This window comes from Alexandromys fortis, unplaced genomic scaffold (genome assembly GCF_014885135.2).
Source record: "Alexandromys fortis isolate MF-2015 unplaced genomic scaffold, M_Fortis_MF-2015_v1.1 scaffold_75, whole genome shotgun sequence".
Lineage (NCBI taxonomy): Eukaryota > Metazoa > Chordata > Mammalia > Rodentia > Cricetidae > Alexandromys > Alexandromys fortis.
The window spans coordinates 5,388,215-5,401,797 of NW_026067956.1; the positions used below are offsets into that span (position 1 = coordinate 5,388,215).

General features: G+C 45.6%; 1 protein-coding gene across 3 annotated transcripts in view; it reads right to left on the reverse strand.

The window, feature by feature from the left end:
• Nucleotides 1-1,419: 1,419 nt before the first annotated feature.
• The window catches only part of Mipep (mitochondrial intermediate peptidase), a 128,420-nt gene continuing 116,256 nt past the window's right edge, over nucleotides 1,420-13,583 (reverse strand). For all 3 annotated transcript variants that reach the window (XM_050152218.1, XM_050152217.1, XM_050152216.1), the window contains one exon: nucleotides 1,420-1,647. In XM_050152218.1, the coding sequence (XP_050008175.1) occupies nucleotides 1,550-1,647 (98 nt within the window). In that variant the 3' untranslated portion in view covers nucleotides 1,420-1,549. The remainder of the gene's footprint in view (nucleotides 1,648-13,583) is intronic.

The window sequence follows — 13,583 nt, forward strand, 5'->3', positions numbered from 1 at the left end:
TCCCTTCCCTTCCCTTCCCTTCCCTTCCCTTCCCTTCCCTTCCCCTCCCCTCCCCTCCCCTCCCCTCCCCTTCCCTTCCCTTCCCTCTGGCTGGCCTTCCAGTCTCCTCACTTGGGCAGGCTCTTTCTTCATATGGTTAGTAAGCAGTTGTAACAGTTGCAAAGTCCTCCAGGAACCAGAAGCAGCTCTTTAAAGGGGGCTATCCTTGCTTTCCCCAATCTGCTTCAGCTCCCCTGACTAGCCCACATATCTGGCGAAAGGAACACTGGTGAAGACACAGGGACTTGGCACCCCAGGGACACCATAGAGCCTGTTGCATCATCAGATGGCCCTGCAGCTGACAACAGCTTGATGCCTCCCAGGATATTTCCCAGAACAGAGCCGGCATCTGTGAGTGCAAGTCTGCAAGGATCAGATCAGATAAGGAGAATAAACGGGGTGAGATTTGGCTCCACCCCCAGGCATTGGCACTGGAGCCCATTCTGTTACCACTACCACCACCCAATCCATCCTCCAGCTTCCAGGCTCCTGCCAGGTGGCCTCCTAGGGTTGGCATGTAGAGCCTCAGACTAGACAACACTGCGCCTAGGAAGCTGGCCTCCGAGCGCCAACCACTTCCTTCTCATTGACCCAGAACTGCATGTGTTCGCACATGTGGGCAGGTGAGAAGGTCAGCACCTTCTTGCAGGGGCCCAGGTCAGCAGGTCACTAAGGATACCGTTCTATCTGATGAGCGTGTAGGAAGCTTCTAGAGTCTGAGTGCAGTGAACGTGTCCTTTCTGTTGCCACTGGCCATGCGGAAGCAGGAAGAGGTACGTACTACCAGATGCCATTTTAGAGCGAAAGGGCTACAGTTAGCTGCTTGGCTTTAACGGTGGGAAAACACCTCACATCCACGAAATGATTTCTCTCCCAGTATTCGCAATACACAGTGGCTCAGTAGACACCAGCATAAACTGTGGGTTTTGAGGCATGACAGATGAGGCTCAAACCCGGCTCCTTATGTGCTCACTGCCTGACCTTCAGTCAAGACAGCAAAGCTTGAGTCCACATCCTCCCAGTTCTGAGCCCATCGGTAGAGCCTAAACACCCTGGAAGACGCATGTCAGTGGCAATATTTTGTCTGGCTTCTTGGTTGCTGCAACTGACTATCCAAGACACTAGGACAGAGGTCTTAAGAAATGGCAGTCTTTTTTTTAAAAAACAGGTGTGATCTTTTTGAGAACTCTTCAAATTGTCCTAACTTGCAACAATTTAGTTTTTTGCGGTGTTTCTAATGCATTCAATTAGACAGCACAAGGCAGCAGTCTGGACACAGCACCACGCTGGGAACACTGGTACTCTATAATCAGAAACTTCTGTGGTTCACAAATAGACTAAAAAAATGCTTAAGACACTGCCAAGCAGGTGAGACACAGCGTAATTCAAACACATTTATTCCAAGTTCCGTCAGTTTAAGGCTTGTCAGGAAATATTTCCTCAGTGAACTGAAGTTGGATGGAGCTGTTGTAGCTGTATGATCGGGATCTGGTGACGAGCCATGCGTCTGCTATTTAGAATCCATGAAGAAAGTTTCAAAGTCCAGATTCAAGTCAGAAACGAGGGCGCCCACCAAGTCATCAATGGAGGGACACTTCTGCAGCATGCCTGCGGCCAAGCAACAGGAGGGTCAGTTAGCTCCAGAGACACCAGAGGCAGAACTGTGGCTTCTAACCCCACATGAGAGGTCATTACACAAGTCACAGGTAGCGTGTGACCTGAAGCTGTTCCCGACATCAAAGCATTTTATTTTTTACACAACATCTGGCTAAGAGACTTAGGCCCAAATGCATTTCCCAAGCAATTCTGCTTCTGTAGCTATTACTGTCCACCGGGAGTGATGTTACCAGACTGAATTGTTGAGAACTGCTGACCAGGGCAAGCTAGGGTTTCAGTCATCTGATTATTGGTGGGGTTCCACGCACATCCTGCGCACTCCAAACCCAACGAGGCGTCAGTTCTTCTGCAAAAATCTTGAATCTGAGTTCCTCCACATTCCCCAGCCCCAGAAGGGAAGACGCCTCAGATCTGCAGAATTCTGAAGGTCTCAAGAACCCACCTCACCCAGAAGACAGCTGATAGACTCTGTTATGTGAAGTTCAAAATGGGCCTGGTCAAAACTGAGTGGGTCAGTTGCTAAGCAATAGGGATAGGACATGAGGGAATATTCTAGAGAGATGGTTTTGTTCTCTACCTGGATAATAATTCAATGACACTCGTGTGCATTAGGTAAATCTATTGAATAGAACAATGGTGATGCCTAAAATTTTTTTATCATTATTAAATACCAAATTCAACCTTGAAAACGTACATGAAAGTAACATTATACAGATTGAACAGGTTATATTTAGAAATATATATGTATATACATATGCACATATGTATATAACAACAATGAAAATAAGAGGCCATGAACTGGAAACAGCAAGGAGGGGTAAAAGGGAGGGTTTGGAGAGAGGAAAGGGAAGGGAGAAATGATGTAATTATATTATAATCTCAAAAACTAAACAGAAATAACTGAAAAATTACCAATAAAAAAGTACACTTAGTTCCAAACTTGTGCCTTTTAGGAGAGAGGTACAATTGTGGGAACCTACAAAAGTGTCTGCTGTCTCCCAACTTGTCTGGGATGCAGGATGAGGCTGGAAGAGGGCATGGGGACAACCCGAGGCTTTGAACCAGAGCAGCAGAGGACCAGAAGAGGAAATCAACTGGGCAGGAAGGACAAGCCTGAATGAACAACCACAGGCCAATGAGAGTAGCAGAGAACAGTCAGGTGATGTCGAGGCTGCAGTGAGCAGTGAGAAAGCCTGGGATGGCAGGGGTGTTTCAGGTCTACAGTCAGGAATGCACCCATTTACAGCATGAATAATAAAAACCCAGAGACAAATACTGGGGTTCAACCTGAAGATCAGAAAAGCAAAACAACCAACTACCAGAGAGACCTTTTACCTCTACCAAATCTTCAGACCAAAGGGGCAAGATCCTGTCTCCTCGAATCCTAAGACTCCACACACCACTGACTTCCTGTCTCTTCCCCTTTATAGCCACATCACTCCTGTCTCCACCTCCCTAGTGCTGGGATTAAAAGTGTGTGATCCCAAGTGCTGGGATTCAATCTTGTATAGCCCAGGTTGGCCTCTGCCTCTGTCTCCGAATCCTGGGATTAAAGGTGTGTGCCACCACTCCCTGGTCTGTAAAGCTGACTAGTATGGCTGCTTTGCTCTCTGATCTTCAGGCAAGCTCTATTTATTAAAACACAAATGAGGACCACTAATGTCCCTTCCCCATGCACTGTACGCAGGGTGAGACACAGGGAAGGAAAACCAGCTCCCAACATGCAGGATCCACTAACTAGGCAGGGCTGGCTGAGAATGATAACAGTATTTTCATTTGAGCTACAGATTGTTCTTCTTCTCTTTCAAATTCAGATTTAAATAGCTCCATCGTGAGGAAACATGGACAGAAAATTGCACTGTGATGCCTTTGTTTGTACAACTGAAAGTCGAAGCATCATATTCTTCGTAGGATGAAAGCAGACACTCTGGTTGCTCACTTTGCACCTTCCGATGCCGGCAGTGCTATGAGCAGAGTCCACCTGACTGGGCAGCAGTGCACACACCTTCCCTGGGTGCCAGTTTTCTTGATGCAGAGCCCATTTGTAGGGAAATCTTTAAACATGGCTTTCAATCAGTTATACATTTTCTTTTAATATCTGAATATTTCTATAATTACGTAACTGCTCATTTAAAATTAAATGACTGTAACTGTCAGGGGATAAAACCATTATTCAGAGCCAACCTACACAGCTAAGGATGACCAACCTTTGTCTTTGAAGTGGACCAGTTCAACCCAACAACCTGCCAGCATCAAGGTGATCTGGTCTCATCCTCGGAACAGAGATACTCAGTGCCCGTCCCGTGCCAGCTCACTGCCCTGCCCATCCTGCACCATTCCTGCGCTTCAAAGGTGACTGTGGCAACAGGAGAGAAATACAAACAGCTCGGGTTTTCCTCAGAATAGTTTGTGAGGTCTGATGACTTCGTTTGAAATGCGACTGTTGAAGATGAAAGTGTAGGAAGAACTTGGGACTTGAAGGATCAGGAAGGAGCTTCTGGGCACACAGCAGCTCCAATCAAAGGATCAAATCCAACACAGAAGGGCTTTGCAAGTATCAACATGAACCGATTCTACACAGAGAATTAAAGACAAACCCAATGCTTGAGACAGTTTCACAAATAAGAAAAACGAAAGTTGGCTCTTAGATATATGTCCTGGTTAGTTTTTTGTTTAATTCAATACAAGCTAGTGTCACCTGGGAAGAGGGACCCTCACCTGAGATGAATTCCACCATCAGACTGGCCTGTAGTTGAGTCTGTGGGGCATTTTCTTGATTAATGACAGATGTGGGATTTGTGGGAGGGCCCAGCCCACTGTGAACAGTGCCACCCCGGGGAGTTATCAGAAAGCCAGATGAACGTGAAGCAGAGGAGCGGGTCAGTAAGCTCCCTTCCTCCATGGTCTCTGCTGCACTTCCTGCCTCCGGGTCTGGGCTCCTGCCCTAACTTCCCTCCATGAAAAACTGCAAACTGAAGGAAAAGCAAACTCTCTTCCCTACCTGGTTTTTGGTTGGTTTTCCCTCACAGAACAGGACGCAAACCAAAGCAGTATCTACCTATCTACCTAAAAACCTGTAGGAACACTTGTGTCTGCCAAAAACAATTGTCAAAAATGTTCCCTTTGTCTTTAAGTCTTAATTTGGAAAGGGTGACCGTAGGTCTGCAGTTTCTTAGGAGGCCCTGGATCGAGGAGTCGACAGCACAGCTCTCTAGGGAAAGTACCACAGGGGGTATGGATGCAAGAAGTAAGGACCGACTGTGTCAGAACTGAAGAGAAAAATAATAATGGCAAGAAAATAAGGTCAAAGCTGCATTCAGACACACACTGTGCACCCATCCCAGCCCACAAAAGAAACTACGATATTGAGTCTCATGTACCTGACCATCTTTGAGGGTCAAGCAACATCCAATGACCATTAAGTAAGAATGTTCCAACTTATTTTTCTCATTTTCCCTGAGAGGTAAATAGGCCAACAAATGACAGTATAAGCCAGAACACTTGCATCCTTGCTGGTCTATTCTAGTACCTGTTTAACAACCTTGGAACACAGGGCAATTATTCTGGGTTTAACGAAATGAATTATGATATCAAGTCAATTCCAGAACTGACTGCTGCAGCAGGCAGGTTTCCACAACGCACCTTGTGCCACTCTCTAGTGCCTGCTACCCTGGGTTGAAAAGAGTGGAGGCAGAGATGGCTCACAGGGGCAGATGCAGAAGTAGAATGGGCTTGGTAGGGAAGAGCCATTCAAAATGGAGTGGGCACTGAGTGCCAGGCATGATGTTAAAAGCACTAATATCCTGGCTCTTTTTTTTTCTTTTCAGTGCATTTTTTTTTGTCATTGCTGTTGGTTTTTTGTTTTGATTTTGTTTTTGTTTTTTGAGATAGGGTTTCTCTGTGTAGCTTTGGAGCCTGTCCTGGTACTAGCTCTGTACATCAGGCTGACCTCGAATTCACACAGATCTGCCCGCCTCTGCTTCCCAGAGACATGTGCCACCACCGCCTGGCTATGTTACTTTGAATGTTTTAAATTGAAATAGAAACCCCTCTTCCTCCCTCCAGCTCCTCCCAGTTACCAGCCCTCTGACCCCTCCCAGGTACTCTCCACTCTCAAGTTTTTAGCCTCTTTTTCTTTATTTGTTATACACATACATGTGTGTCTGTATGCACAAACATATGTTAATGGAACCTGCTGAGTCTGTTTGTGTGTATATGGTTTCAAGGCTGACCATAAACCAGAGACAGGTCTCTCAAGCAGTGGAGAGGCCACCCAGTTCTCATGGTTCCTGTTGGTTTACTTGAATCCAGAACCCATATTCTGTGAGACAATATCCCTCCTAAAAATGCCACGATTAATGATCAGCATCCTTGATGTGTTAAACGTGTGGAGAAACCCTGAACACTTGTGACTTCTTGATGTTGCACATGACCCTACACACAGCAAAGCATTGTCCCAGCCAGAACACCCATTAGGTGTGGGCAGCCACACTGCTGCTCTAGAAGCACAATATGAGCAACCAACTGTGACTACCTCAAAGGAGACCAGACAGAAAAAACTGGTTTGTGCTGGCTGGCAGAGCAGCAAGCTGGTAATGGCCACAATGGAACACTTGGGGGACTAGGAAGGACAGCCCATGATGCAAGGCCTTGTCCCATCAGGGCACATGTTGACTGCTTGTTTGTGGCTGGGACTGTCTTGTAGATAGGGAAAAAAAGCATCTAATTGTTCTGAGCCTCTGGGTATTTTCTGGATGTCCTCACGTATCTGTGACAAGTCCTTGCAGCAGAAGCCTTCTGTGCTTGGGGGAATGTTACTTAAACATGCATCTATCCCTCACCAATGAGGTATACAACACTTGTCCAAGCAAAGCGCATGCTGTGACTGTACATACACAATCTAGCCAGACATTTAAAACAGCCACACAGAGGTCTGTACTCTTCAGGCCCGTGAATGCCCTTCTGAGTACACAGCTAATGCTTCTATTTGCAAACGTGGTTGACAGCAGCTGCCTGGCATGTGTGGCTTCTGAACCAGCCAGCCCTGCAGAGGCAGAACTTTGCTCTGGCTCCTTCACTAAGTGCCTGGGGTGAAATGGTGTGTGTACGGGTTAGAGAATGCAGGGGATTACCGGCAATTAAACACATTAGAATTCAGTTAAGCCTTGAAAGAGAAGTTAAAGAGTTACTTCTCCCCTTTGAATCTAGTTCATAGATTGTTCAACACCAAACAAAGAATAAATTAAATGTGTTTGTGTTTCGTACAAGTTTAATGAAAGACAAAGGAGGATCAGTGAAGAACCTCTAAAGAGAACCTGTGTAAGGGGTTTTCCACCCACTTGTTCATTCACTTCTGATATTTATGCCAAAGAACCCAACGTGAACTAAAGACTAACAAAGAAATCACCTTCTATTAGGAGGATATTATTTATAAAATCCTGAGACTCTGTCTTACAGGATTCGTGAGGTTTAAATGTTGAGAACGTTCTTACTGGTGTCACTCTGGGACGCTGTGAGAAATGTGACTTATCATTACTTTTGTTTTTGTAGTTCTGGATGAGCTGAATCCAGGGCCCTCACCTACTAGACAAGAGGTCTACCATAAGCTATATGCCTGGCTCAAGAAACACAAATGCTTGATCCTGGGACCCCAGACCCTGCATCTTGCTCCAGTATAGAATGGCCAGCCCAAGAGACCAGAAGAGAACATGAGCCTGGAATAAGACACAGCTGTCCTCAGCTGGCGGCTATTGTTGAAAATTACTAGGCACGAAAGATGTGCATCTATTTAAACCATGGAAGAGCTTCCCAACAACAATAGGAAACAATCATAACCAATAAAAAAAAAAAACAGAATTGTTTGGAACATCAAATGCCAAGTTCTCAGAGCAAGGACAAGGTAGTTGAAAATAAACCTAAAATGGTCAAACAGATTTCCATGAAAATACCTAAAAATCTGTGCAGGGGTTGGGAAGGGCAGATCAGAGGGCACTGGGGAAGCCAGAGGCTGTGAAGACACTGCGGCTCCCTGTAAGGCTGGAACAGCGTTCTTATTTAGAAAAGAAGAAGCAGGAGAGAACAATGAACAAGAGCAGGCTGGAGGGCAATGGCTGGGTGACTCAAGCATGGAAGTCCAGAAACATTTCTTGCATGGTTTGTTCCTGTGTCCACCTGCTTGTTCTGTGCGTGAGAACTATAAGCAAACCTCAGTCCAGCAGGAGCTGAAGGGAGTTGCCACCCCATGGAAAGGCCCCACTGGTGAGCAGAGACACTGGGGGCCTGAGGGAGGAGTGCCATGAGTATTCACAAGTGATGCTCAGTAAAGTGGATGGCTGCTGCATAGGGGCCAGTGCCTCCGGAACTGGGCTCTCTGCCAAAACAGCAAGCTCCAGGCCCTGAGGGTGCCAAGAGCGTTCACTTCTCCACTTCTACAGCTTCTTCTGCAGGGTTCCCCAAACACCTATTTTTCTTTAGAAGTCAGAGTTGTCTCTGTCACAAAGATTGCCAGTTTACAGGCTGGTTACAAGAGCTGACAAGATCTAGGAGACGGGGGAGTTTCAGGGCTGACTGTTGAGTGTGTTCTACATGCAGAGGACAATTTTCATCCAAACGATGCTGCCTTTCTGCTAGGAAGAAGGTTCAGTGACAGGTGAGCGAGTTCTGAAGGCTAATCTGCTCCCTATCCCCATATGGACACAGGGCTCTTCTGGTCAAGGTAGGGAAGAGAGCGCCAGAGAGTGGCGGCAGACGATTGTCAAGCTTTGTCCAGGGGGACATGGGGTGGGGTGATCTCCACAGACCATGGGTCTTCCTAGAATTGGTTCTTCGCTTATCAAGTCAGGCAAGGACATTTTCTGTTTGTGGGCTTTGTGGGTGCAGGAGTAGTTTGTGGGGTGGATGTGCACTCCCTGGAGACAGAAGATCCTGGAGTTCTGATGGCCTGATACCAATCAGGAGAGGCAGTGTCCAGAGAGCAAGACTGCAGTTCAAACAGCCCACCGGGTGGGCAGAAGAAGCACTTTCTACCTCAGCTGATTAAATTCTGGCAGAGCAGTCCTAATCGAGCTGCCACTTACTTCGGGGGAATCTGGTGAACTAGCGGAAGCAGCAAGCTCCAAAAAGAAATGATTGTCAGGTCAGCAGGTCAGTTCAGAAAGTCAACACAGGAACTACCAGGTAACTACAGAGGTGCTGGGCAGGCTTGGGTGTGGGGCTGAATGGGACATTACCCAGCTTCCCATGGCATTTTGTGACTTAAGATGCCAGTCTAACTTTCTTCTATGTGGGCATTTTCTTTTGAAACACACGAAAGAGGAGCAGAGAGAAAAAAAATTGCATTCTTCCTTTTCTAAATACACTTTGGAGGTCTCCAAACAAAGCAATGTACTCTGACAATACAGTGAGTACTGGTAAGTGGTTAGTTAGCCTTGGTTGAGCAACTAGATAAGGGCCTGTGGACCAGACACCTAATGTAGGTAAGCCTCCATCCTGCCAGAAGCAACCCAAGGAAAAGCAAAAACGCCAGAGTTTAGTAGTCGCGAGGTTTAGGAAACTGGCTTAAGGTCACCTGTTTTGCTAGACTGTCACACCGTTAAATAAGGTTGTGTTTAATGCAGAAAAAGACTACTAACTAACAGTAACCCTCAGCCTCCGGGGCTTGAAAACCTACTTCCCAGTTCAAGAGTTGACGGATGAGGCTACCCATTATTTTTGCACAAGCTGGGTTTCAGGATACTGCTCTATGATTAAGTGTTTAGGTTGTTACCACAGAACGTATAATCACAAGCTAATTATCCAGCTCATGAATCATGGCTTATTTTACCTTTTTCTGATTCTCAAAAAAAAAAAAAAAATCAGATAGCTAACTACTTAATAAACAAACAAAAAGATGTTACTAAAGTCACCCCAATTGATGACCTGATAAAGCTATAATAAAAGATTTCTTAAGAACACATCACTGGGGTGATGGGAAAATTCTAGAAAAGGACACTGGGGACAACCACACAATTTTGTAAACACTTTTGAACAGTAAGCTGAAATGGTTAAAATGGTGGGTTTGGGGCTGGGAAGATACTCGGGTAGTTGCAAGCATGAGGATACAAGCTCATGTCCTCAGCATCCGCCTAGAAACTTGGAGCGGAGACAGGTGGGTTCCCGGAGCTCACTGGCCAGTCAGATTTGCTGAATTGCTGAGTTTCAGGTTTAGTGAGAGACCCTGCCTCAAAAAAAAAAAAAAAAAAAAAAAAAAAAAAAAGAGAGAGAGAGAGAGCTGACTAGTGAGTGATGAAGACACCTACTATTGGCCTCCGGCCACTGCGCGTGTGCACCCCACCCTACAAATACACACAGTTGATCTTATATTATGTATACTTGACCACAGCCGAAACAGGAGAGATCAAAAGGGCTCGCTCCAATGCAGCACGTGGTTCATCCAATGAAATGCTAACCCAACATTACAGAAAAGCAGATTACCTTACAAAGACGCAGGAACTCTGAGGAGGTCTGAACATCCATCCGCAATACCATGACTAATTCTAAAAGTCCTCTGTAATAGTTAATGGCTACTTTTTATGCCAAAATAATTATATGTGCCAAACTCAGTTCAGACCAATTGGGAACTATAGCTACAAAGGCTGCCTGACGCCTGAGAGCTGTTTAGTGACTTTTATGAGATTGGAATTCCCATTCCAAGTCTGTCTCTCCCAAGCCTGGGGCAACTGTGTGGCTCACCTTCCCCACTTTGAAGTTCCTCCTTGATGGAAGGCGGTGGCTAACCCACACCTTTAGCTGAAGGTGGATCCCCACTATCTACCATCAGCTCCTAAGGAAATCAGACCGCCACCAGCAGTAAGCTGCCAGCAAGTCAAGTTCCTCTCTTCCTTTGAACTGGAGAGCTGCCTGCTCCCCAAGCTGCATGAGCATCCACCCACCCCTGCTCACACGGGCTGCGTCTCGTGGAGTCACGGCTGTGCTCATGTGGGGCCCCTGAACTCTCAACAGATGCAGGCCCAGTGAGTACAACCCCACATGTGCTGTGTGCACACTAGTCAGGTCTCATTTCATCATCAGATATAATAATTCTACTCACAATTACATTTCTGGGTTACAAAACATTTTGCCTTTTGAAGCTCAATGTCTTCCCAAGGCCAACATGCCCACACATTAAATAAAGACACACCCTCTTAAAAAACCCAGCACCCGTAACCAAAGTGAGGCCTCAGCCTTCCTTGAGAACGCAGGTGCTCTCTTTCATTTCTTTCCTTCCTTAAAGCTCTCAGCTATTTCTGAGGCTATGCTGGGTGCATAACCAAATAAGCAAAAAGGAAGGAGTCTATTTACTTAGCTATTGTGCTAGGCTCCCATTCTCCTTTATTACTGAAACTATGTCATAAGCCCAGTGTTCCCAACTCTAGATCTGGTGTCAGGACACGTGTCTTTACTTACTCCTAGGTAAACGCTGTTCAAGAAAAGGAGGTTCCCACCAGCGAGCATGCTTCAGGAACCACGTCCTGCATTCACACTCGGCATATCCAATTTTACTGTAAGGTCATTTCCCTGTAGGTAAGGCGAGAGAGGTATATCCTTTCTAGCTGGCAGACCACTGTGCAGACTGGTCTCGGAGAGCTCAACAGCATCTTTCCCAGCATAACGTATTTCTGATGAGGGAACTCAATTACCAGAAATTACAAAGGAATGAGGGGAAAAATACAGTGGAACATGCGGGCAGCTACTCCCAAGGCAAGGACTGCCTGGTAGAACCTGAAAAAGATGCTGAAGGAATTACCAGCCCACGCAAGGTGAGTCAGCTCTGCACTTGAAATCCAAGTTCTGTCCTTGCTACTGGGTGACTTCAGGCCAGTGAATTACTAAGCACCCTAGATTGTTCAAAGAATTATTGCGACTGTTCTCATCACCTTTGCTACGTTTGTAACTCTCCCCTACACATTCAACTCTAAAAACATAGAGTCAGACCATTTGCTAAGATCCAATAATAACATTAATGCTTGGAAAAGTCAGTATACAGGGTATTTATTATTTTAATGGAAATCTCACATTAGTGTGAAATATGTATGAATATCACCAATTTCATAATCCAAATTCATTATCATTAATGTTGCACCACACTACTCGAGAGACATACACTAGAAGACAGCCCGTGACGACTGTCGGACTCTTCCTACTCCAGGGCTCTGTGGCAACACTTCCAACAGGAGGTGGCTAGCAAACGTTAGTTTCAATTTCTTTTAAGAAGAATTATTTTATTTCTAATTATGCTTATGTGTGTGCGCACTGCGCTCAGGTGCCTGATGAGGTTGAGGAGTTATAGGTAGGTGGGAGCCACCTGCCATGAGTGCTGGGAATCAAAGTCGGGTTCTCTGCAAGAGCAGTCTTTGCTTTTAAATGCGAGCCAGCTCTCCAGATGCCAAGTTTCACTTCCTAAGCTAAACTCTTCTCTACAGGCTGAGTACCCTGTGGGAGGTGATGTTCCAAGTGTTCTATTGGTGTATGCCCAGCATCAGTCCACTCAGAAGCTCAAGGCCTCAAGAGTACTGGGCAAGCAAACTGTGACTCCAATCAGAGCTGCAGGCAAATGACACCAGCTTTTCTAATGTTACTGTCCATAATGTACAGTCCCAACCTCATATTAAGAATGACATCTGGTGCCCCTCAACCGAAGAACGAATAAAAAAATGTGGTAGGTTACACAATGTAATATTACACAACTATAAAGAATAATGACATCTTGAAATTTGCAGGTAAGTGGATAGATCTAGAAAAAAACTATACTAAGTGAGGTAACCCAGACCCCAAAAGACAAATATAATATGTACTCACTCACAAGTGGCTTTTAGACATACAGCAAAGAAAAACCAGCCTACAATTCACAATCCCAGAGAACCTAGACAACAGAGGACCCTAAGAGAGACATATATGGATCTACATAGGAAGGAGACAAGAGCTCGAGTATGTTGGGAGTGTGGGGGACATGAGAGAGGGTAGAGGAGGTGGAAAGGAAGAGAGTGGAGAAATATGTATAGCTCAATAAAAACAATAAAAAGAGTAGCATCTGGGAACTGGGCACAGTGGTCCACACCTTTAATCCCGGTACACCGGAAGGAGAGGCAGGCGGATCTCTGTGTAAGAGAGACCCTGTGTCAAACTCCACCCCCCAAACAATACCATCTGTGGCCTAGAGAGATGCCCAGTTGGTAAAATGCTTGCCACAAAAGCATGAAGACTCGAGTTTATTCCCCAGCACCCATGTAAACCCAGGTTTAGGGGCATGGGCTTGTAATGCCAGCACTGGACCAATGGGCACAGCGCATCCCTAGGCTTGTCAGCCAGCCACCTTAGCTGGTTCAGTGAAAACCCTGTCTGCCTCAAAAAGTAAGGTGGAGCCGTGATGAAGGAAGACACTTGGCCTTGACCTCTGACAAGGCCCCTGCCATGCACACCCTTACACACTTTTACATTCACAAACATGTTTACACACACATACACACAGAGAACATCATGCATGCAGACTATTGTTAATGTTTAATGATGTTCCCACTAAATAATCATGGCATTAAAATATATTATCTCTGTGGTATTTTTTAAATGTACATGTATCTAACCACGTTTTAAACAAAGAATTTACTCTTATTGTGTGGGTATGTGCACCATGGCACACATGAAGAGGTCAAAGGACACTGTGTGAAGCTGGTTCTTTCCGTTCACCCTTATGTGGGTTCAGAGTATTGAACCACCAGGTCTACAAGGAAAGTACCTTTACCCACTTGAGTCATCTAACCAACCCTATCCATATATTTTTGAGAAATAATTTCAGTTTGTAGTCTAGACTGGTCTTGAATCTGCAATAAGACAGAAGTGCCTTAGCCACTTAAGTGCTGGGGTTATATACATAATGTCTGGCACTTACATTC